This window comes from Cupressus sempervirens, chromosome 11, assembly GCF_028749045.1.
Source record: "Cupressus sempervirens isolate cs-2001-9-10 chromosome 11, ASM2874904v1, whole genome shotgun sequence".
NCBI classification, from domain to species: Eukaryota; Viridiplantae; Streptophyta; class Pinopsida; order Cupressales; family Cupressaceae; genus Cupressus; species Cupressus sempervirens.
Genome location: NC_143128.1, coordinates 429,459,372 through 429,483,498, shown reverse-complemented (window position 1 = coordinate 429,483,498; position 24,127 = coordinate 429,459,372). Strand labels below are relative to the sequence as shown.

Genomic DNA, 24,127 nt, shown 5'->3' with positions numbered 1-24,127 from the left:
TAAAACTAGTATTTTGCCATTGATTGTTACTATTATAACTTTGAAGAGGATCTTGTGGCATACCTTGTCTTTGAGCCCATGGCTTTCGTTGAGCAATGTAGAGCACCTCTCCATTTTCATCAATGGCTTTAAACTTAGTAGGCATTTATTTAGCTAACATGGCATCAGCTTTGTCCTTCCTTCTCGCTTGCATGGTATCCAGTTGAGTGGCTACATCATTAATGATGTCTTGTTTGAAATCTGACAGCAAATTGGATAGTTCCATCTTTGATACTCTTGAATTGCCATTAGACTTATGTGATAGGTCTCTAAGTCCCTTACCTTTCTTCACAGTGGCCCTGGAATAATTCAAACCTATAATCTGTATATCAGTCCAGTTTTTCTGAGTGATATCTCCTCCTGCCATAAGTTCTAGAGCTTCAATACTTCCATCATTTACACCTCTTAGAAAAAGATGTTTCTTTGATTCCTCATTCAGTTGATGCTGTATGTTATGCTGCAGGTTGAACATGAACTGTGAAACATAGTCTTCCAAGGTTTCATTGTCCTTTTGGGACATTTTGAAAATGTCACCCCCTTTCAAATTTCGACCCCTGCAGTATTCTTTATACTTTGCAGGTCAATCTGCTACAACATTGGCACCCAACCCCATGAACCATCTCAGAGCAGCTTCCTTTAAGGTGGATGAAAACAACTTCAGCTTGTGAGCATCAGTTTTATAGTCATAACTTTTGCAAAGGATATCAAGTTGAAAGAGGAAACAACTTCAGCTTGTGAGCATCACTTGTATAGCAATAACTTCTGTAAAGGATATCACGGTCTTAAGTAAAGGCCATAGAACTTGGGAAGTGCAACAGAAGATATATTCTTCAAGTTTTGATTACCTTGCTGAGGAGGAATAGGAAAAGGAAATGTAGGCTGAGGCCGAGCCATTCTTGGAGGAGGACCTGGCGGTGGTGGTTGATAGATAACAAGGGGAAGTGGATTATCTTGGTATTCAGGTTCAACAAAAAGATCATTCAAATGCAAGGATTCTTTAGAGCATGAGGGTATTTGTTCTTGAGCAGCAGCGAATAGATTTTCAAAAGGCTTTTCTTTTTCGTTCTCGCTGTGAGGTTCTTTAGGCTCAGGATTAAAAATGTCTTCTTGAATATTACAGGGAAGAAATCTCCCAAGGAGGTCTCTTCTTCTAGGCATACAAAATAATGCAGAATTTAAGCTAACATAATGACTTTACGATTGAACTAGATTGACACCTTCCCTAGCAACGGCGCCAAAAATGGCTGATCAACTTAATACCTTAGTAACAAAGGATTGGACATCCTTTCACGGCGATTCTATGGTTAGAGAGCATCATGTGTTTTACCTAAAATAGTTCACTGACTTCATTTAACTTGTCAACTTGAGAGCGTAAACTTGAGATGGTGACCTCAAATTATATGCTCTAATTCTTTTTTAAGTCATTACAACTAAAGCAAAGACAATGTTGAAAGAAATCTATGCTAGAAATTGAAACAACAATTGAACTTAAAATAATGCTGCAAACAGTTAACCTATCTATGCACCTGTGCTGCAGAAATAGTTCACTGATTTTGTTATTAATGGTTGTAGGAGCAACATAATTCTACCTTACTTAGAAACAAGAAGAAAATGAAATCTATTCTAATAGAATAGTTCACTCACCAAGTGGCCTCCCTTGGATGAGTGAACAGAAAAGACAATCAAGATAAGAGAAATAAACTTGAACTGCTCATTCTATTCATTCATGGTGAAAGAATTGCACTTGATTAAAAATAGTATCACACTAAATCAACTTATCTTATTTCTTCCTCCAAAACTGCTCTCAAAGCTACAACAATCATTATTTAAAGGAAACTACTGCTACTTCCTAACTCTAGAATCACTCCATTAATGAGGATCAATTACAGACTCAAAGTTTGAAACAAAAATGTCTTTAACCACGAATAAATCCTCCAGGAATATAGCAAGTTGTGGAAGTTACATTCGTGCGCTGCAACAACATAAAGCATATAATGACTTGCTCCACTTGCAACAGTTTAGCAATCCAGTGGGCTTTGACTTTAGCGCTAAGGTGTTGATCTTTGAATATCCGTGGCAGGTACCTGCAAAACATTCAATGCGCACACAAATTCCACATACATATATTTGTTTCATCATCGGTACTAGAGAAAGGATGCAAAGTTCAAATTACCATTCTTGCAAATCTTATGGCTATAGGAGGAAAACTACCCAAGACATAGCATAAATGGGGAAACATTTATCAGCATGTAACATTACTTCATTATACCATTTCTGTCCATAGATTCAAGCAAATATAGCATATTTGAACTACCCATACTTCTACTTCATGTCTTAACATATATATAACATATACATAAAAACATAAGTTCATGTGCTTTAAACCATAGAGTCATCACTAGTTTTGCAAGATAACTGCTTGAAAACAAGATAAAAAGATTTTAAAGTAATGGCCTTTTGGAGGCCCATCAATGTTTTCAGATTGGGCACATGGCTTGCCAATTTTCTAAGGAGAGATGGGGAAAGACAGCCTCTTGGAGGAAGGATGCATCCCAGCTCCATTACATGGTGGAAAAGAAGGGGGAACAACAAAGGAGATTTTCTCAGGGAGTTTGGTGTGATCTGCTTCAACAAGAATTTTTGAATTCTACTATATAACCAGTTTTGTATATAGCATTAAGGTTGTTAACTCAGCAAGTGATAAGATGTTAGTGCCTTCAAATAAAATTGCTATGCTGGATGGAATGGAGAAAAGAAGAAGTTTAGAGGCATGGGTGGAGGATGACCTTGCTGTTGAGAACCAAAATCAGCAAGATTTGGAGAAGTGAGATTCACCAAAATCAGCAAGAAGTAAGGTATGCGGCTGATGGGGGTTTGTGTGGAGGTAAATCTTTGGTTTTGCTTGAGGAGGCAGCCAAGATAGAGGAGGGTTGGGTAATTGTTAAGAGCAAAAAAGTCAAAAAATCAAAGACATCCTTTGATATGACTCTACATTCACATAGGAAAGGAGGAGTTAAGGACAAATCTTGAATGACATTGGTTGTTTCTGATCTAAACCTGTTAATGGATCTTATCGATATTTGTGTCTTTGGGGCAGATGGTTCCCTTATCGTAGTCATCACTAGACTGGATCGGGTTTCTTTTCAATGCAGATTTAGAAGCGGATATGGAATGTAGGAATTTTTTTCTTGATGCTGATGCAGGAGGAAACATATATATATATATATATATATATATATATATATATATATATATATGCAAAGAAATGCAAGAAATATACAAAAAGAAATCATTTGATAGTATAACTATGATACTTCACCCTTTATCAAAATTCACATCAATATGTGCTTGTTCAACATTAGAGTTATATATATGCAAAGAAATGCAAGAAATATACAAAAAGAAATCATTTGATAGTATAACTATGATACTTCACCCTTTATCAAAATTCACATCAATATGTGCTTGTTCAACATTAGAGTTATATATATATATATATATATATATATATATATATGCAAAGAAATGCAAGAAATATACAAAAAGAAATCATTTGATAGTATAACTATGATACTTCACCCTTTATCAAAATTCACATCAATATGTGCTTGTTCAACATTAGAGTTCTGACAATGTTATAACCAATTGCCAATTGGTCATGTTCAAGATTCCAAAAAAAAAAAATTTTAGTTCATGATTGAAGATTCAATCAACTAATAGTCTAATATGCATCAGAGTCTTAATCATAAGGATATGCAAGAAAATCCACATTCTCATCTTCATCTCTAAACGCTGAAAGATCATTTAAACCAAAAATGGTTCCACTTATGCTAGATACACCATGTGACACGCTATCATCATCACCATCTCCAGTTGTAGTAAGGTCATGAAGTGTTGCATCCAAATCCACACACTCTGGGGCTACATCCGAAAGCTTTGTTGTCCCTTCCTTGTAATGATCATTCTTATGTGAGAAAAGATGCAAGTTGGTGTAGACAAAGACCAAGTCCTAGCTTTCTTGGAGCCCAACTGTTGCTCTTCACTGAATGGATAAATGAGTGTGTACACCAATTCCTTTTAGTAGCAGAAGAACTAGCAACCTAGTAGATTGTGGTCACAAAACATACAAATGAAAAGAAAATTAATTTTAAAGAATGTGTGAAACACTAAATTCTAAATTGCAAGCGGTAAATATAAAACAAAAAAAATAAAAAACTTACCTTTGATAGGACCTTGATTGCAAGAGGTTGAAGATGCTTGAAAGGTTGACCATACTTGTACCACCATGTGATAGCTTGCATTCTATTTTGGTCCTTTTCATGCAAATGGAGAATGCTTTAATCCTGAAGCTAACAACCCAAATTCTAGCCTCAAATTTTCATGCATTTCTTCTAGTGGGAAGAGTCTTGTAAGAGCTTTGTGGCATCCCTCAACAACATCCTCATCCGCAAATGGTGCAACTCTACCCGGCATACCAAGTACCTCCTCACTATAGTACCTAGGAGATAAGGCATATGCAAGGAGGTGAAATGGGGTAGTCATCTTTTCCCAACGATGGTGGATGATTGTTTCCACTTGATTGCATAAGGCTTCGCTTTGTGTGGGGTCACTCTCATGTGCTTGTATAGAATGTTTTACCTTCTCAACCATGGTGTCCGTGCCATCATAAACATCTCCTAAGCAAGGTGTATCCGTATCAGAAAAGCATAGCCTAGTCATGATGGGCTTGGTGAAATCCAATATATATGGTGAAATCCAATATATATGGTGAAATCCAATATATATGCCACGTGAGCCCACCGACTCTCATCCAAGACCAAATCCATGAACCTTTGGGCTCTTTCTAAATTTGAGGCCTTTCGTATGCCTCATTGATTAGAGATGACAATTTGGCTTAATGCATCTTTTACCTTGAGGAGCTATCTCATAACAATTATATGAGATGCAAAACGGGTATCAACAACCTAAGCAAGTTAACAATATGTCAATTGATAGTAAAATTATAAATTTTAGCTAAATTACAAATCCATGAAACATTGAAACTTAGTAATTTCAAAAAATAAATCTACCTTCAGCAACTCTAATTTGGAGTGTGTTCTAAACATAGATTGTAACATGTGGTGGTTTGTCATAAACATTTGTATCTCCTCCCCCTTTTGGTAAATCTTCTTCACCCGATCTATTTGAGTGCCAATCTTTTGCATGACCAAGTTAAGGGAGTGTACAGTGCATGGGGTCCAAAAAAAAAGGGTCATACTAGTAGGCTCTCAACCAAGGCACCCGCACCCTTGCAATTTTTGGTGTTGTTTGTGACCACATGTACCACATTCTCACTACCCACCATCTCGATGGCCTTGATGAGAACTCTAGAAATGAATTTGGAGTCCTTCACTTCCCCCTCATAATCAACACCCTTGTCCGAGAGACTACAATCACATTAATCAGTGGTTGGTTTCTTGTATCCCTCCAACCATCTAACACAATAGTTAGACTCGAAGTTTTCCAAGATTTTTTGATTGGTTGGACTCTGGAGGTCTTTCTCTATATGTGTCTTCTCTTGTTGCAATAGAGTTGTATACACCTTTTCATACCTCGGGCTTGTGTAATCTAATGGTGATTCTTTGATTGATGCCACCACTTACTCCCAATATGGTGATCTCACCAAGTTGAAAGGAAGCCCATTCACATAGAGATAACGTGCAATAGCTTCATCAACAAGGTCTCTTGCCTCCATTTTAAATACGGTGTGCAATGGGCCTCTTTTGCAGGTTGAAATTCCCACTTTTGCCTTAGTCTCTTTTGGTACAGGTACTTGCAAGAATGGGTGTTGGGAGGATACAATTGGTTCCGTGGGTGCATGTGTCTTGCTCTTTGAGGATGGAGCTTGATAGTAGCTTTTTTTTGATTTGTTGACCAATGCATCAACTTCTCGTTCTTTTACAAATGAAAGTATTTCTGCACTAGTTATCCCAGTACCATTTTTGCCTTTGCACATTATAAATCCTTTGCTAGTAGGGCCCATAACATGAAGCTTAACTTGGGAATATGAGCTATTGAAAGGTTTTCCTTTGTTACTTTGACAATAATTGCACTTCCAATGGTATGAGCCACCTCCTAAAACTTGTGATATCCTTGTATGTCTCCACAAAGGAGATCCTATATCAGTTTTGAAATTACCAGTCCCTTGCCCTCCATGGGCCCCCACTGAACTTTGACTAGCACTACCACTGGTGTCCATTCTTCCCTAGTTTTTTGCAACCTATTATATAAGAAAATAAATAAATTTTAATTAGGTTCTAATTACTATGAATGTCATGCATACAAGTGCAAAAAAGTGAAAAAAAAATTCTAAATAGAAACCCAAACTTGCTTCTTTATATCTTTAATTTTTTTTTTTGGAAAAATACTTGAAAAATTTCTTCAAGAACTTGAAATTTTTTATCAAAAACTCAAAAAAAATCATCAGAGTACGCAAGAAAGGGATTGATCACTTACCTTAAATGCTTTAAACTCTTTCGAGGAAGCTATTTCTCACCCTCTGATTGATTCTATTCGAAAATGCTGGATTCGCCTTGACAATGCAAATTGGAGAGCAAATGAGAAGTAGGCTGTAGCTGCAAACAAAGTTCCAAAATGAGTTGGGAATGCTTCAACTTTCAGCTTGAGGGTCATTTTAGGGTTTCATTGCAAAAAAAGGACCTAAACATCAATTAAGCACATGCAAATTGGGCAACTTAAGTTGTTTTTTGTTTTTTAATGTATTTCTGGGCGCTGGACCCATTGATGCCTCCAGGTGCGTCTGGAAGCCTGTGGCTGGCTTCTTGGAAGCCTCTATGGGGCTTCTAGACGCATCCGACATCTGTCCGCATTGTGTTCGCATCCAGGTCTATCGTAGACGAATCGGTATCTGAAAATAAAACTAAAAACTTTATTTCTGAGAATAAAATAAATTGCAGATTAATAGTGAATGATCTTGTGTGAAGAGAAAATCAATATAGTTAGGTACAGAAGCTCAAGAGATCATGATTGCACAGAATATTGTTTAAATGCCTGTAACAAGTTATTCTAGTTTGTGCTACGGTGAAATGTATTAATGAAATTCTGAACCATTGGGGCAGAACAAGATGAAACAGAATGTCATTTACAATTTAAGAGTGAAGTGGATTGGGTTGTGTTCGTGTCTTTTCTATGCAGAACAGATTGAAAAACCAAGCATGAAATTATCTTGGAAAATATCATGTTCCATTTGCACAGTGGTTATTGCCTTAAATGCTTAGAGTTGATGTAGTAGTTGAGGAAATGAATGGTGACATTCAGGGACAAGATGTTTGACAGCTTTGTGAATATCTGTTCTTGCACATTTTCTTTGAATTTACCTTGGGAAGTAAAAATATTGATTGAAATATACTAATAATTGAGTTAATACTTTAGTTTAAGGTCACGAGTAAAAAGTTTGTAATAGAGTCTGCTGATTAAAGGCTAGGAGTCAGAATGAACAAAATTGTTGGCTCAAAGATCATTTGTCAAAGTTTGGAAGGGAGAATTTCAAACTGATTATGCTCAAAGACAGATTATGACATTCATTTGTATGAATGGGGCTGCATGTAAACATGCTAGGATGTCAAAGGAAGACTTCTTTCTGGAGTTCGTTTTGCAGAAAATTTAAATTATTTAGTGCTAATGCTTTTTTAATCAAAGGTATACTTGGATACCTTAGTTATGATTTATTTAGCACACTAAAGAGAATAAGGTAGAGTTTTAATTTGAGGTATTGAATCATATAGTAAAACAAGTTTGAAGTCATAGTTTTGTGTCAAGATGTTTATGGTACTTGTCAAAAATTTGAACGTTTAGGTTTTGGGTAAAGTCTAATGCTGTGCTATAAAGTGGTTGAATCAAGTCTAATGTCATGCTGGAATGTTAAGTAGTTGTTTTAGGGCTTTTAAATTTTGTTGAAGTATTGGAAGACCAAGTGAACAATTACAAAGTGGGAACAAGTTGTGGCTTGGGACAGTTGTAATTGGTTGGGGAAGTTGAGAGTTGTTTTGGTTTAAAGATGTTGCTGAGAGTATTTTGTAGGTTCCAGTTTGGTAGCACTCACTAGTGTGTCATCTATGGTTATTGTCTGAGCACAAGCAGGTGAGTTTCTTCAGGTAAAACATCTGTGGTTGAGGGATCAGTTATCCTTTCAACCCTGTGTTACTGGGTATGGGTCCTGGTCTTAGTATGGCATGGGAATAGCCCCAGATTGTGGGTCCAGCTGGAGTATGTACTGGTCGAACTTGGGTCAGATTCACCATTTGGGACTGTACCAACATCAAATAGGGAAAAGAAAGAATGAAAAAAAGGGAAAGAAAATCTAAAAAATTGTGGCTACGAAATTAGTTAAAACAAAATATCCCACCTCGAGTGTCTGCCATTGAGGACTGTGGCAATATCTTGTTTAGCATCCAGTAAAGTTTAGTAGCATTTTTGTAAGAGTAATATTGTTCGATGTGGATTTCTGTTCATATTGTGGGTCCATCAGATGAAATTTGTCTGAGTTGTATTTGATGATAAAGATTCAGGGATATTTAACTGGCCCCAGTTTCACTTTTAAATCCTTGCATTCTTATCTACCAAATTTGCTTGCCAACATAGAAGGAAGATGTAGTCTGAACCTGATTTAGGAATTTCATCTCAAATAGTTAATTTCTTAAACTCTCATACCATGTTTTCAATCAAGGGTAATGGAGATAAGTATTGATCCAATTAACAAATAACTCCTTTCTAAACCATTTTGGCATGTGCGTATATGGGGTGCTTGCTAGTAGTCGATGCATGGGGGGTTGCTCTTGCCAGTTCTTTGTTTTTAAAATCTCACGAGCTAATAATTAATTTTTCAGTGGAATCCATAAAAGATGTTAGTATTAGCCAACATTGTCATCAATTTTGTACTGTACAACTTTATTATTATTTTTTATTGAACAACACTGTATAACTTTTAGAAGTCTTGTGTACATTGTGTGAAATTCATGGCATTTTTAGTTTTTTTCTTCTTTTATGCCTATTTTGTGTCGGTTATAAACCTGGATTAAAAAATCAACATGTTCAGGAGGTCAAAAAATTTGGAGACAAATATTTAATAGGAATTGAAAAGTTTGGACCAAGTTGGACAAGTCTGGCATATTCGAAGTACTGGACTCTGTCAGCTTCGAACCAAATTTGTCTGGATTTGGTAACTATGACTGTGGATTTATAGGTTCTCTCTATAAGAGCTTTGCAGACTCAAATAGAAATATGTTATGTTGGGCCATTTAGTTTTCTGATTCAATGCATGTTTGCTTGTCTCCTCTTCTCATTTGTTTGGACTATCTTGTATTTTAGGGCTTATACATTTCCCATGGGAGAGTTTGGTTCTGCTGATTGAAAGCTTGAAACACACATGCACCATTAGATGCTGCAACATTCACAATTAGAAAAGAGCCTATATTATTGGATTTTACAATTCATGGAATCTTCTGATTTTGTTTCTCTATTTGAAGTTCTGTATATAGAAATCTGTGTTTCTTGGAAATAACTTGTGTTTGAAAGCCTATTTAATAAATGTTAGATATTCTTACAGTCCTTTTTGTTCCACCTCTGCACATGCAATGTTTTTGTGGTGTGAAACCTTGTACACAGCATATCTCGTTCCATTTGGTTAATGGCTCTGTAAAAATTGAATCTAATAGGTATGAAAATGTAAGAAGTGCATATTTGGGTCTTCTATCAGACTTAACCATCTATAATTCACAGTTTTGTTCTTCCATTAATCCTCCTTGTGGCTGTTTTCAAGTTTTTTTTACTTTTATTGTATGCTGTTGAAAATGAATTTTAGCATCAAAGGTGGCTTCGATTAATTAACAGGGCTTTGAATCTTTGTATTTGCTTTGTTGCTTTAACTATTGTCTATTTATAATATTGGCACCAATATGCAATTGTTCTGCCTAAAAGAGAGTTTTGTGAAATGCCTTCCTACTATCTTTTTGTGCTTCAACCAATCAACTTTTAGCAGGGATAAATAATATAGAATTTATGATTAATTAGGGAAGCTAGAGTTCTAGTTTCAGAAAAGTATATAAATTGTGGAAAGAAAATGTCTAATTTTTTGCAGTCCTGCTCCTTCTGATTTCAGTGTTTTAAAGAGTTATTTACCAGAATCTGTTTGTTGTGTATCTATCTAAGGCTGTCTATTTCTATTGTTGGTTGTCACTGTTGTTGGTAAAGTGGACTCGATTTCATCTTTTGAGGCAAGCTCCACAAGTGAACTGGCGACAGCTAGCCCTCGTCGATACATGCTTTCTCCACGCCAAAGTAGTAGTGTTGGAGCTATTGTCTTTACCATGACCCAGATCAACAAAGCAACTCGTAACTTTTCACCAACACTAAGGATTGGTCAAGGAGGCTTTGGAATGGTTTATAAAGGTCAGCTTGATGATGGTCGAATTGTTGCTGTCAAACGAGCTAAGAAGGTATGATTAGCTTATGCAATAATTTACATATGTAAACTGTAACTGCTTATAAATATTTTTTATCAAAGTAAATTGAATAGAGATAAAGAGAAGATCCCACAACATATCTTTGGTGGTTGTTCATTCCCACGCGTTTGTTCTACTTATTATGTGGAATAGAGATACCAAAGGGCTGGCATCAAGACCTATTAACCAGGTCAGGCAAAGTGAAGACTTCATTTCATATCTTAGAATTCAGATGTAACAGTTAATGTCCTTATGCTTTCAAAAAGTTAATGGTATTAGAAAGATGATGTAACAGTTACTGCCTTTATCCTTTCGAATAGTCCATGGGAAGATTGTAGTTTTTTTCCATAGGAATGTCTTGCACCTTGCAAAGTTGCCTTTTTTGGTGTTTGTTAACCCACTACTTAAAACTAGACTTATCTCGCAAATATAATTTCACTCATGGGCCTTTCTTATGTATTTTGTAAACATCTGGGTATAGATCAATCTGACCTAAATTTGGGAACCACATGTTTAAGATGCTTAATAGACCATTATTTTTCTCAAGATTATTAAAAATTTGTGTACATCCATTTATTTCAGCTACGTTGCTGGTTCATATTCAGGTTGGACGATCGCTGATTCTTTTCCTTGGTTCTGCATGGTTGTTGGGTTCACCCATACTATATATATTAAACATATATAGAAATGATCATCAATAAAATATAAATATAGTTCTTGTTTAAAGAGGAAATGTTTCTTAGTTACAAAAAACATAAAAATATAGTAGACATTTGACATAAAGAGAAAGGAAAGTGGACCGAATAAATTATATTTGATGGTATTAGGTAGACCCTCAGCTCGTAAATATAAAAAAGGGTTAACAACAATCTGAAACTAACAACCATAACCAGAGTTGGCAGAGTTGTGCCATTAAGTCATTGAGTCCCAGCCTAAACAAGAAGAACAGAATACCAAATAATTTTTTTAGAAGCGTCTTGATAAGAAAAAATGTGCCAAACACCTTAGTTCTCCCTCGAGTTATAAAAATTGTGAAAATTTTGCACAACATGAAGTTTTGTGTCTTCTAAAAAGCCTTTATAGTGAAAAGGTTGTGAAAATGGTGCCACTTGACCTCGATGGAGCATTGGCCCTCAACCCCATTGGGCTCTCTACTCCCAGTTCCCCATTAGTTACTGGGATTTGTTTTTACATATAAGAAATTTGATTACAATTAGTTTGAAAGTGGAGACTTTCCCAGTGGAGAAATTTTCATTACTTTTCCACTCCATCTTATCCCTCCAAACTTTTTCTTCTTGATGTTCTATCATTTTAAAATCTTCTCCTAAGATCCATGGGATTTCTTGTAGGTTATAGGGCCATTTCTATAGCTCTCTATTCTATCTTGTATAATTGTTAGGTGCATAAACAAAACACAATCCAAATATAACATGATCTTATTCTATCATCACCTATACAACTCTGTTGCAAGAAGAAGAGCCATACTACATGACACACTGTGCCCATTTATTAGCAACTAAGGTAGCAGAGACACTTTCCCTTTCTTGATTAGTGGAAATTTGAAGTGAATCCTTCCAATTTAATTTGAGATTAATGTTGAGACAATTTGGTAGTTGGTACTTCTTGCAGGCAAACAACATCTTTGTGCTGGGTCATGTTTAAGAGCCTTTTGACAACATATAATCTATGAGGGGTCACTAAACCTTTGACACTCCAAGATTTGCATTGAAATCCCTTCAATGTAATGTTCCATATTGCGACTTTACTCAATCTGCCCTAAAAATTTCTTTTAGGGTTTGAATAATGCTCAGAAATGGGAATTGTTACTTTAGTATCTTGATGTAGGTGATATGGGATTCCTTTGAAGTTCTATCCAACAAGCTCATTATCATTATGGAGTACTACTCAGGAGATCATACAAGGTGCCTCAAGTTGTTCCACCTAGCCTAGGAGCGCAAAATGACAATCTTCATCTGGCCTCTCAACACACTTGGGGTATCCAGTGTGGCTTCTAGTGACTTGCATCTTTTGTATGTGCTATATCACCCTCCCAAAATGAGATGACACAATGGATGGGAATCTTTAAAAGAATCGGCTTTTGTTGGATGTCTCATGCAACTCTTTCAGATGCTGCCAGATGTCTATTGCCAAATAACAGTTTGGTAGCAGTGCCACCTCTTCCTCCTCAGGTTATGCCTTTTCAACCAAATCCTTTCACAAGGATAAAGGAAAATCTCAACACTCTCAACCCTCTCAATAGAAGGGCTCAAATAAGTTACAGGATGTGCTTGTATGCAAATTTTATTAGATTTCACAAACATTATCATGACTGACAATGCTCTGCTTTGCTAATATAAATCAGCCTTGTTTGGGGGATGTCTATGATGTCATGGATACAATGTTAGAGAAGGTAAAACTTTTTATACAAGCACTTGAGAGTGATCCCACAGAGTGTAAAGCCTTAATCAAGTAGAAACAATCATTCATCATCATTGGGAAAAGATGTCTACCTCATTGTTCCTCCTTGCATATCCCTTATCTCCAAGGTACTATATCAAGGACGTACTTCATATGTCAAATAGAGTAGCACCATATGCAAATGAAGAAGTTGTTAGTGGGTGCTACAAAGCTTTGGCAAGACTCGTCCTAGATGATGACATTCACGAAAAGGTTAGAACAAAATTTGGCTTATTTGCTTCAGGAGCAAAACTTAGTCCTAAAGGACCAATGTGACATGGGAGCTATCACATGCTGGTACCTCTATGGTCAACTATTCAAGCATTTACAACCTTTCGCAATCAAAATGCTCTCACAAGTAAGTTTCAATTGTTTTATGTTTAGCACTTGTATTCTACAATTGTTTAATGCTTTCCATTTTTTATATTTTACTTTAATTTTGTAATTGTGAACATTTTCCAGGTTGCAAGTTCGTCTATTGTTAAACGAAATTAGAGTACATACTCCTCTATCCACTCAGTGAAGAATTACCAGTTGGGCTCTAAAAAAGTTGAAGACTTGGCTTACATTCATACCAACTCGCGTCTTTTGTCACATAAGAAGGAACGCTACAAGGAAGGGGCAGTCAAGCTTTGGGACGTAGAACCTAAGTGTGCAAACTTGGATGGAATGATTCAAAGATCTTACTACAGTCACGAATGATGATGCTGATAACATCATGACACATGGTGCATCTAGCACAAGTGGAACCGATTTTGGTTTAAATGGTCTTGAACTTGTTGCAGTTGGAGGAGTTAGTGATGATGAGGATTTTTTTGTGAATCCATATGATTCTGATTCTGATTCAGATTGATGAACATTGAATCATGAATTTTATTTTGATTTTGCAATTGTGATGATTTTATGATTTGTGTTGGAATCATGAACGTTAACGTATATGATATGGTTTATAATCTTGTAGACCTAGTGAATTTTTGAATTTCAATTTGAATATCTATTAGTGAAGTAGCATACTATCAAATGTTTTAATTTTGTATGTTTCTTTGCATACACACACACACACACACACATACATACATATAAATATGTATATATATGTACATAGATGCACATATATGTATGTATATATGTATATACACATATTTATATATATACTTATATATATATGTACACACACATATATCCAAACACATCCACATCCCCCCAAAACAAAATTCACACATCCACACAGCTCATTCTTGCATCTACATTCGGAACTGCACCTGAATCAGTAACTAAGTCCAATCATAACTCTCAATACTAAAAACATTGAAATGGTAAAATCTAATTGATTTTTCATCACTATGTTTTTTATGCTAGCCATTGCTCAAAGAGAGTTGAAGATTGATTGTTGCATGCTCCAAGTTGGTTCTTGTGCTATTCTTATGCGGTTGCAAGTGTTGATTTGTTCTCAAAGACTTTGACGAGCACCCATATAATATTTGTGCCATTCCCAATTTTTCACAAGCTACCTATTGGTGTGAGTTTTGTTCCGTTCTATTCCCACATAGTCGTGAGGGTTGATAATGATACTTTTGATGACCCATATGTTTTTTGATTAGTGATGGCTGATTGTTGACAACTAGCATTATTACTTTTGAACTAAAACATTAATATGATGGTGTATTTTGGCATTTTGCTAAGCTATTTGAACTACAAATTTTTGATATATTATGGCGGTCGAGCTTTGACTATTAATATGGTATATATTGGTATGTTATTTGACTATTAGCATAGTGGTGCATCTTGAACTTAATTACTGCTGCATGCATGCACATATTATATGTTTTTGCATGGACTATCCCAAAATGAACCCATCCCCCCAAACAATTTGATCAAGCCCACAAACCTGAACCTTGAACTTGATGCTGAACCGGAACTTGCAACTTAGCCTATATGGTCATAATATAGATACTGATGATGATACTTTTGAAGACCTAGACAATGATGCTTTGTAAGTATTGGCCAATTGTTGACACTTGACATTATTGGTTTTTAATTTTAAGATGTAATATGTTGGAAATATTATGATAGGCTAAGTTACTGAGAGGGGAGGGGTGAATCAGTAACCAATAAAACTTAATCCTTAATTAGCAATTAATCTTTCATGTGTATTCTGATCTAATTACATGTATGAGAAACTGAAAACATTACAGCATACATAACACTTTTTGACACACAATTTGGTGACCCTGAAACCTTCCAAATAGAAAGTAAAACTGCGGTGGGGATGATACCCACGGGCTTTAGTACTGTAGTATAAAGTTGGCCTGTTAAGGCTTACAATAAGGACTACTATCAAGAGTGATCTCTTGATGATTTTCCCTGTTAGGAGCAATAAGGACTACTAGATCAACTTTGCAAAAGGATTTACAAACATACAATGAAGTATGCACTTAGTAAAGAGATTTACATAAGACTGTCAGGTCTACCTTGTTAAAGGATTTGATTGATCCACCTGTTAGGATGAAATAGTAGCTGATTTTTTGCTCTGCAACTTGGTTTGCTGAATGAGATTCCTCCGAGTGTAGAAATCACCTTGCTGTGATAGATAAATCTTTGTTGCTCCTTATACTGTTGTAGCCTTTGTAATTCACTCTTCTCTCTTCTCTACTTGTTTTATTACATCATACCATCATATTGGATGTGTTACATATATACCAATCCAATTACAAATTACAAAGTCGGCCAGAATACAAGTTTGCACAAAATACACAAAGTCGGCCCAAATAAAGAAATTCGGGTTTTGAAAACTAGTTTGGTGAGTTTTTGATACTTAGCATCCACTGTCAATGCTCGGCATCATCATGTACTCGGTAGATGTAGAAGCTCGGTCCATACTGATCACTTCCAAGTAGTCTTGAACTCAGTCTGCACTGGTGACTCGGTGAATATTGTGAAACTCGGCATATAAACTGAATCACTTGATTCACACTACATAGCTTAGTCAATGCTATCACTACGAGCTTTGTATAAACTGAGTCACTTGGTTAACATTGAGTAGCTCAGTTAACACTAGACTCACATCACATCAACTGCGAACTCGGTAAGCATTGCACAACTCGGTTAGCACTACTGATCAACAAATTTGTAGTAACTGCTCAGCGCAAGCTGAATACTATCCAATGGATTCGGTAGCAACTAAAATGCTTGGTTAACACTATTAACTGTGCAATATGCTCAGTAGATACTTACAATCTGTATAAGTGTATATCACTAATAACAAACATGACTGAAATGTCAACAGTAATATATATCATAACATTTGGATTTGATTAATTGACATTGTAATTTTTTCCTAATGATGATTTATTATACAATATATGATGCTTTCTAAGGTGTATACATATGAATGATGGAATAGGCATTTCCATGTGAACCAAGGGTATGTTCAATAGGACATGTTCTATTAAGTGGAGAAGTTACTTTCTTGGTATTAATGATTATTAATTAATCATTGACTAATTAGTTTTATTACACAAAGTATGTGGATGTTGATTGTGGCTTATGCTTTGAATTATATTTTTCATTTAATGATGGTTTTGTTTAGCATACAATATATGATGCTTTGTGTGGTTTATATGAATGAAAAATGAAATAAGTATTTATATGCGTTGGACATGTTTGTCCTTGCACCAAAAGATCAATATTTTACCACCCAATACAAACATCAAAGATAAACGGATCCAAAGGAGGTGGTTAGTCCATGTTTTGAATCCGAAGGGTGACATTGGCGATTAGTCCAACAATCCCCCCTTAGCATCAGTTGAGGGGATTCAAGCTTGTGAGCTGGCTTTGATACCAATTGTTGGATCACCAAAAGGTCGACCTTTTGATGGCTGATGGATCGTGAGAGATTAACAGATCCAAAGGATGCAGTTAGTCCATGTCCTAATTCTGAAGGGATATATCGGTGATTAGCTTAGAAATATTTGAGTCAAAGGGTATGCTTAATTGGACATGTCCTATTGAGTTGAGAAATCATTCTCTAGCATTAATGATGATCAATTAATTATCGATTAAGTATACTTATCATGCAGATTGTGTGGATGTAGATTGATACTTTTGTGACTCATGCTCTAAATTTGTTGTAGTATATCGATTTTACTTTGATGTTTTGTTGGCCCTCAAGAGTCTCTGTGCAGCCTTTGTTTATTATAGGATTGGTGCTTTCACTTTTGGAAAATTCCTGTACTTATATTGTTGAGCTACATATTACTATTGTTTTCTTGGGCCAGGACAGTGGAAGATATCTGTCTTGTGGGCCCTGAAGAAAATGACTCTTAGTCTGTGTTTGTACCTTCCATGCTTTCAAACATAGATAGCTAAGGAAGATATTTTCTATCTAAGTTTTTTGAAGCTTTGCTAAGGGTTGATATTTCCCCTAATAGTTGCCTATCAGTTGGATGTAATTTGATTTGGAGTCTGGACTGACTAGCTGTGGCAGCTATCTTCCTAGATTTTAATTGCTTCTCTTGGTTTAATGAGGTTGATGTGCCCCATTCCATGCACTTTGTGTTTACTCTGGTTGGTTTTTTGCCAACTATTTTATTTTTTCTTCTTGCTCTAAGAAGCTTTTGAGCTATTGTTTAGTTGAATATATTCTAACTTGTCTGTGACTCAGAGACTTGCTGTTCTGGGGATGATATTTTTTAATGAAAGTTGAGATGGCATTACTGGTTGTTTATTTTAGATTACTATGTGTAAATGTCAATCTTCAGCACGGTTAAGAGTTTGCAAAAGGTGCCTTTTCATCAGAGCTGCCTATTGTTTCTGAAATGTATGTTCTGTTTGGTCAGCTCTAGCTTTCCTTTCATAGCTTGAGTTTTAGCTTGGTTTGGTGTCTCTGTTGACTCCTGTGAGTTCTTTCCCATTGGATTTGTGCTGAACACTTCTGCTTCCATTAGTTTTTGATGAATGGAAGAGGATAGCTTTGCTAGATGTTCACATTGATAAAAGATTTTGTAGTGGAAAGCTATATGTTTATGATCCAAAGCCTTTTCCCTCATTGTTTCCATAATCTTCTGCATGGTCATGATTAGGAGGTTATTTTATAAATTGATCTAAAGGTAGTTGTAACAGTAAAGGACAACTTCTTGTAATGTATGTGCTGTGATATATTTTCCAATGGTATTTTTGATCCTTTGAATTTCATATCTTTCAGGATAAATTTGATGCACGCTTGACAGCAGAGTTCAGAAATGAAGTTGGAATGCTGGCTAGAATAGAACATTTGAATCTTGTTAAATTGATTGGATACTGTGAGCAGGAGAATGAACATATTCTTGTAACTGAATATGTCCCTAACAGCACATTAAGGGAACATCTAGATGGTATGGTTTGTAAGATGCTCGTCATTTTGGCTTGATTCAAGATAGCAACATTTTTCTATAGTTCAAAACAGAAACATTTATCTATGTTTAGCACATGGAACTTTTTGATCAGTGCTTATGAGTTTCGTACCACAGGGCCTATCCTTGATATAGTTTGAAGGCCAGTCCTATATATAGATATGGGTCATATTTCACAATTATACCTAATTTCTTGTAATTAATTTTTGAGATGAAACACTTCCATATGTTTCAGGTCAACGAGGAACATTCTTGGACTTGGCAACACGCTTGGATATAGCTATTGATGTTTCTCATGCTCTCACATACCTCCACCTATATGCAGGTAAAATGCCATTTGTTGTTATGATGCTGATGGAATAATTCTGTAAAAGTTTTATGTCCTTTACATTCTATTCTATGGCATTGAATCAGAACAAACTTGTATGAAGGCATATATATAGTCCTCTCTCCTTGAGACACTCTTTGGTAAGTCTTGAGCTTCATGTTGTTGCATTCAAAGTACCAACAGTATTAGTACACCATTTCAAGTAAAAAAATAGGAGATGCATAATAAATATGAAAAACTATGTAAATATTTTAATTTAGGAAAAAGCACACAATGGTTGTACCATAGTTCAAAATCTCGTTCTCTGTCACTTATCGGCGAGGCAAAAAAAACTTTTCTCGGCAAATATTGGAGATAAAGTGGTAACTTCTCGAGAAAATATCGGGAATTTAAAAAATGACTTAAATTTATGCATTTTTTCTGCAAAATTCAATAAGGAGATGCATCTAATGAGTCAGTAAATGAGCAAACAAACCAAACAAGTTGATCTAGGTATCATATAAATGCAAAATGAAACAAAATCTCATCCTCATGTGGAATGTCAATGGCTGACAGCCATAGTTAGACTTTGAAGTTTGAAGCAAACTAAAAATAACAAATTGTCATTGTAAAAAGATAAACAAATACAAATGTCAAGTACAATATAAAATTAGTGTACATCTTCCTCTTCCCCTTCCCAGTGGCTCCAGTAAAAACTATGGGAGTGGGAAGGGGTCTAGCCCTAGCAGTCCATTGTGGTTGTGGTTGTAGTTGTGTTTCAATATCCATCCTAGATGTAGTTGGTGTTGGTGCTAGCAGTGACTCCTTATCTTCTATATCCTCACTCTCAGTGTCCTAAGTGTCCTCACTCTCACTACCCTCCTCCTGAATGCCATCCAATCTCAATGCAAAGCCACCCTCTATTGAATCGGTTTTTTTCAAAAATTGCTTTGAATCTGCTTCAAATCCACTTGCAATAAATCTACAAGGCTTCCAATGACTATTTTTCTCCACCAAATCCTTCTTCTCTCCAAAGGCTGTAAATTTTTAAAATGGGCCACTAAATGGTATCTTGTTGGGCTGCTCTTGAGATTTTTTCAACTTCTCGGCGATATATCGCCAACTTCTCAGTGAGAAGTTTCAAGCTTCGTGGCTGAGATTTTGGCGCAAAAAACTAGTATTTTCTCGCCACTCCAAACTTCGCAAAACTGATATATTGGCCACTTATCGGTGCTATTTTGAACTATGGGTTGTACAACTTCAAACAATCTAAATTGTTTAAAAATTTAGAAACTAGCCATTTGCAAGCTGAAATAAATGTCAATCAAAGCAATGATTGCTTATATTCTAGGATGTCTAGTTTGTCCAAATGCCCCCCCAGACCAACCACGACTTGAACTGGTTCGCGGTACTGGTCTGGTTCGCTTGGGGGTTTGGACAAGGTCTGGTCCACACAAGTCTGGCTTGAAACACACCACAGGCTGGTTGGACCTGGGTAGACCAGATGCAAAATACATGAACCCCAATTGAACCAGACACAAGTGTCGGCCTATGGACAGTCAAAGTCAGGAGCCAACACGTGTTTTTTTGCAAATTTAACAAAGATTTCTCCTTAACTTTTAAAGATTTTTTTCATGGTAACATGTTTTCATTGTCATTTTTTTAGCTCAAAGGCAGGATAATTTATACAAATATAACATTAAGTTATATTCGTACAAATAGCATCAAGATGTTTGAGATAGGTTTAAGCTTCATAGGAGTTAAAATGCAGATTCTAGATTTTGGGGTTTTCCACAAAATTCCAGACTTGGCCAAATTTCTGGATTCAACATGCTTCAACAGTGTTATCTCCCAAATTGAAGCTGAAACAAGTATTTTCTAATGATTGTAACTCTTTTCCTCACAAATCATTTGGTTCCAATTCTATATTCCCGATGGACTTAGCTCAGCACTTGCTTACACCCTAGATAAACATTGCTTTTCAGCAGGCCAAAATTGCTCAAACTCACTCTCTGACTCAGAGATGTGAAAATTGCTACCACCTAAGACCACCTAGGACTACCTCACATGTTTTCAAGAGAAAAATCTATAAAAGGGAAGTGAAGAAGATGAAGAATATCAATAATTTTTTTATCCATTAGTTGAACTTCAAACAATGATACTTGAACGTGATGTTATGATTTGATTTTAATGTTTTGAATCTTTGATGTTGAACTTGAAGCATATGATGCGATGATGGTATGGTTATGATTCATGATGCTATGATTCAAGTTTATGGTGTTTTTGCTGTTTAAATGTTTTTATGATACTATGTAACATTCTAATCTTAACTCATTCTTCTAGGCTTCATAAATATGTCTATATATATAATTTTTACATGTTTTTATACTAATGAAACCAAACCCGTTTCCAGAAATTTATTGTACCATGAAACTGGTTTGTTGTACCCAAACTTGGAACCGGACCTGAACTGGCATCCTAGCTTATATTGATGTTTGATAATTACCATCATGACACAAACATTAAACATTAATCATCTAGAGGCAGCAATTGGATTGGGGACAGAAATGTCCTGGGTCCTATTCTTTAAACAAGGTGTTGGGGTGTTTGGAGATGACTATATTTTCAATTTGTTGATAAAATTTCGGTCCACCTAGAAATCTTAATCCTTTTTTTCAAATCTTAATCCCTTTTTTCATTTCCCTTCTTACTAGCACATCATTGGCCTCTGGCAAAATAAAACTTTGCTAGAAAAAGCCCATGTATATTTTCATGCAAAAAATATGTCCTAATGTATTCCTGCAGTTTTATTAGCTCTTGTAAGCCAAACATCAACAGTTAAAGAAAGTAAGCAACACAATATATATGATATATACATGAAACTTCTATACAAAATTTGTCATATTTCGAAGGAAATTTCATTTAGAGGTATATAGATGCAAAGAAATATTAATACAAGTTCTAGTTTATTCCTTCAGTTTTATTAGCTCTTGTCAAACAAACTTCAACAGTTTCAGAATGTAACCAACACAATTTATATGATATATACAAGAAACTTCTCTTCAAGGTTTGCCATGATCCAAAGGAAATTTCCGTTAGATGTATATAGATGCAAAGAAATATTATCCTTAAGTTTTGTGATTCGACATCTGGATATTTCGTCATATGTGTATCCCAATTGTGTCTCAAGCGGGAGATGAGTACCAGAGGTTTAGGTACCAATCTTCCAATAAGATTTTGTCCTAGTGTGTCCATTAAGAAGACATCTTCCTTCTCCCTATTTAGTTGATGTATTTATTAGAAATCTTTTACTACTGTAAATAATTTGCAGTTTTGACATGACAAAATCTCTAGATTGGTATGTTTTCTTTTCTTTAATAATGTTGGGTTGGACATGAGTCAGTAAGAGGAAGTCCTCTGGGTTTAACTGTTAATTTTGGTGATTGTGCTTGACAGACCAGCCAATAATTCATCGAGATGTAAAATCATCAAACATTCTCTTGACTGAAAATTTTAGGGCAAAGGTGGCTGACTTTGGCTTTTCCAGAACTGGACCATCAGAAGCAAATGAAACTCATGTTTCAACGCAAGTTAAAGGAACAGCAGGTTACCTTGATCCTGAGTATTTGAAGACTTACCAGCTAACGCAGAAAAGTGATGTCTACTCATTTGGAATTTTACTAATAGAAATTCTTACTGGGAGACGTCCTATAGAGTTGAAAAAGGATATTGAGGAGCGTATCACTGTCAGATGGGTAAGATATTGAACATATATGGAGAATTATCCTCATTTGGTTTGGGAATGCCATTGTGAGATGCACCTTTTGTTTTTCCTGTTCATCATTCTGAAGTCACATATTCATTTTGGCAGTACAGATGCATCCTTTCATACATGTAACTTGATTATTGCATTCTTATTAATATTTTCTCTACAAGAATACTTGATACATGGAATTTTTCTTCAGGCATATAAGAAGACAAATGAAGGAAAAGCGGTTGAAATATTGGATTCCAGGTTAGTTCGATTCCCTGGAATAGATGCGGTAGCAGAAGAATTGTTTGAATTAGCATTTCAATGTTCTGCCCCAACTAGATCAGACAGACCAACTATGAATCAAGCAGGAGAACAACTTTGGGCTATAAGGAAAAATTATCAGACATTGAAGTCAGAGGCTAAACCTCATTGTAATTAGTTTCTTTTATTTTTGGTCACGCTGGTAAAAAGTCCAATGCCCTTAGCCCTGTTCAAAGGTTGGGCAGAAATTATTTCAAAAAGACTATTTGGTTGTACTTTGTTTGGAGTTAGATTGGATTGCTTCAGCAATGATCCCTAGATAGGTAAATGCTGAGTACAGACAATTTGTGCGATATGAATGACATCTCAAAGAGTTCAAATGCATTAGAATAAAATCATTGTAGATGTAGTTGTTGCCAAAACTGCTATTGCACATTAACCATTTCTATATTGAGGATAAGGAAATGGTATGGTGGATGGTATATGGTGCGGGAAAACCAAAAGCCTGGCTCAGGTTTGTGTAAAAAATAAACTGCAGTTGAATAATTGTTCCATAACCTCGTTAAAATCAAGTTTGAAGTACTTAGTTTGTTCAAAGTGTTACTTATAATTTCTGATGTAACTCTGGAGATCAATTTTGCTAGAGAAAGAAAAGATCTTCTTGCTTTTTCAATACCCCATTGAAAGATCTGTTGCATGTGACAAAATAGAGAAAAATGGATTAGAATTTCAATTTGAACATTATGCTACTTTCCTAGGATAAGTACATAACAGTTTGACCGAAAATTTGATCAATCTGTCAGTAATTATGGTTTGCGTTTAAGCTCCCTGGGGCTCTTTGTAGTGCTTAGGATGTACATTATGGAGCTGCAGCATTATACCACAGAGAGTAATTTACTAATTTCCGATCTGTTATGGCCATCAATTGAGGAATCCAACAACAGAAGACCATTCTGCAGTGCATGCACAGATTGTACCCATCTGCAAAGCATTAGTTCCGAACTTCCTAGTTTAGTTTCTTCCATTTTTGTATGATGAAGTCATCCGGGTGACCACTGCTGAAGGGAAATAAGCTTGTGCAAAGTGGGTGATACTTGTGGATCTTAATTTGATTTTCGGTATTGATACAATCAATGGACCGGAATCAAATTACAAAACAGTTCTACTAAGATGAAGTGACTTATGTACAGCCACTGTCTGTAAATAAATACATGAGTCTTTCTGTCTATTGGAAATCTGTGTAAAGTATACTGTATTTTTCTATGGACATGCAGAGCTGATCGTCAATGCTCTACAATACTTGTAATCTTTAAAAGACTCACTTGGAACCCTGATGCATTCTAACAACCTTGCCTTACAATGAATGTTTCTTACCAAAAATCATTTGTTGAGCTGTATTTAGTCTGCTTTGGAATTATTT

At 35.7% G+C, this 24,127-nt stretch overlaps 1 protein-coding gene across 1 annotated transcript in view; it reads left to right on the top strand.

Moving 5' to 3' along the window:
- Positions 1-23,304, top strand: part of LOC149530268 (calmodulin-binding receptor-like cytoplasmic kinase 2) — a 106,948-nt gene extending 83,644 nt beyond the window's left edge. The window contains exons 3-7 of the mRNA XM_089811899.1: positions 10,288-10,532; positions 18,199-18,367; positions 18,621-18,710; positions 22,149-22,447; positions 22,658-23,304. Coding sequence (XP_089668025.1) covers positions 10,288-10,532; positions 18,199-18,367; positions 18,621-18,710; positions 22,149-22,447; positions 22,658-22,885 — 1,031 coding nt within the window. The 3' untranslated portion in view covers positions 22,886-23,304. The remainder of the gene's footprint in view (positions 1-10,287; positions 10,533-18,198; positions 18,368-18,620; positions 18,711-22,148; positions 22,448-22,657) is intronic.
- The last annotated feature ends 823 nt before the right edge of the window (positions 23,305-24,127 follow it).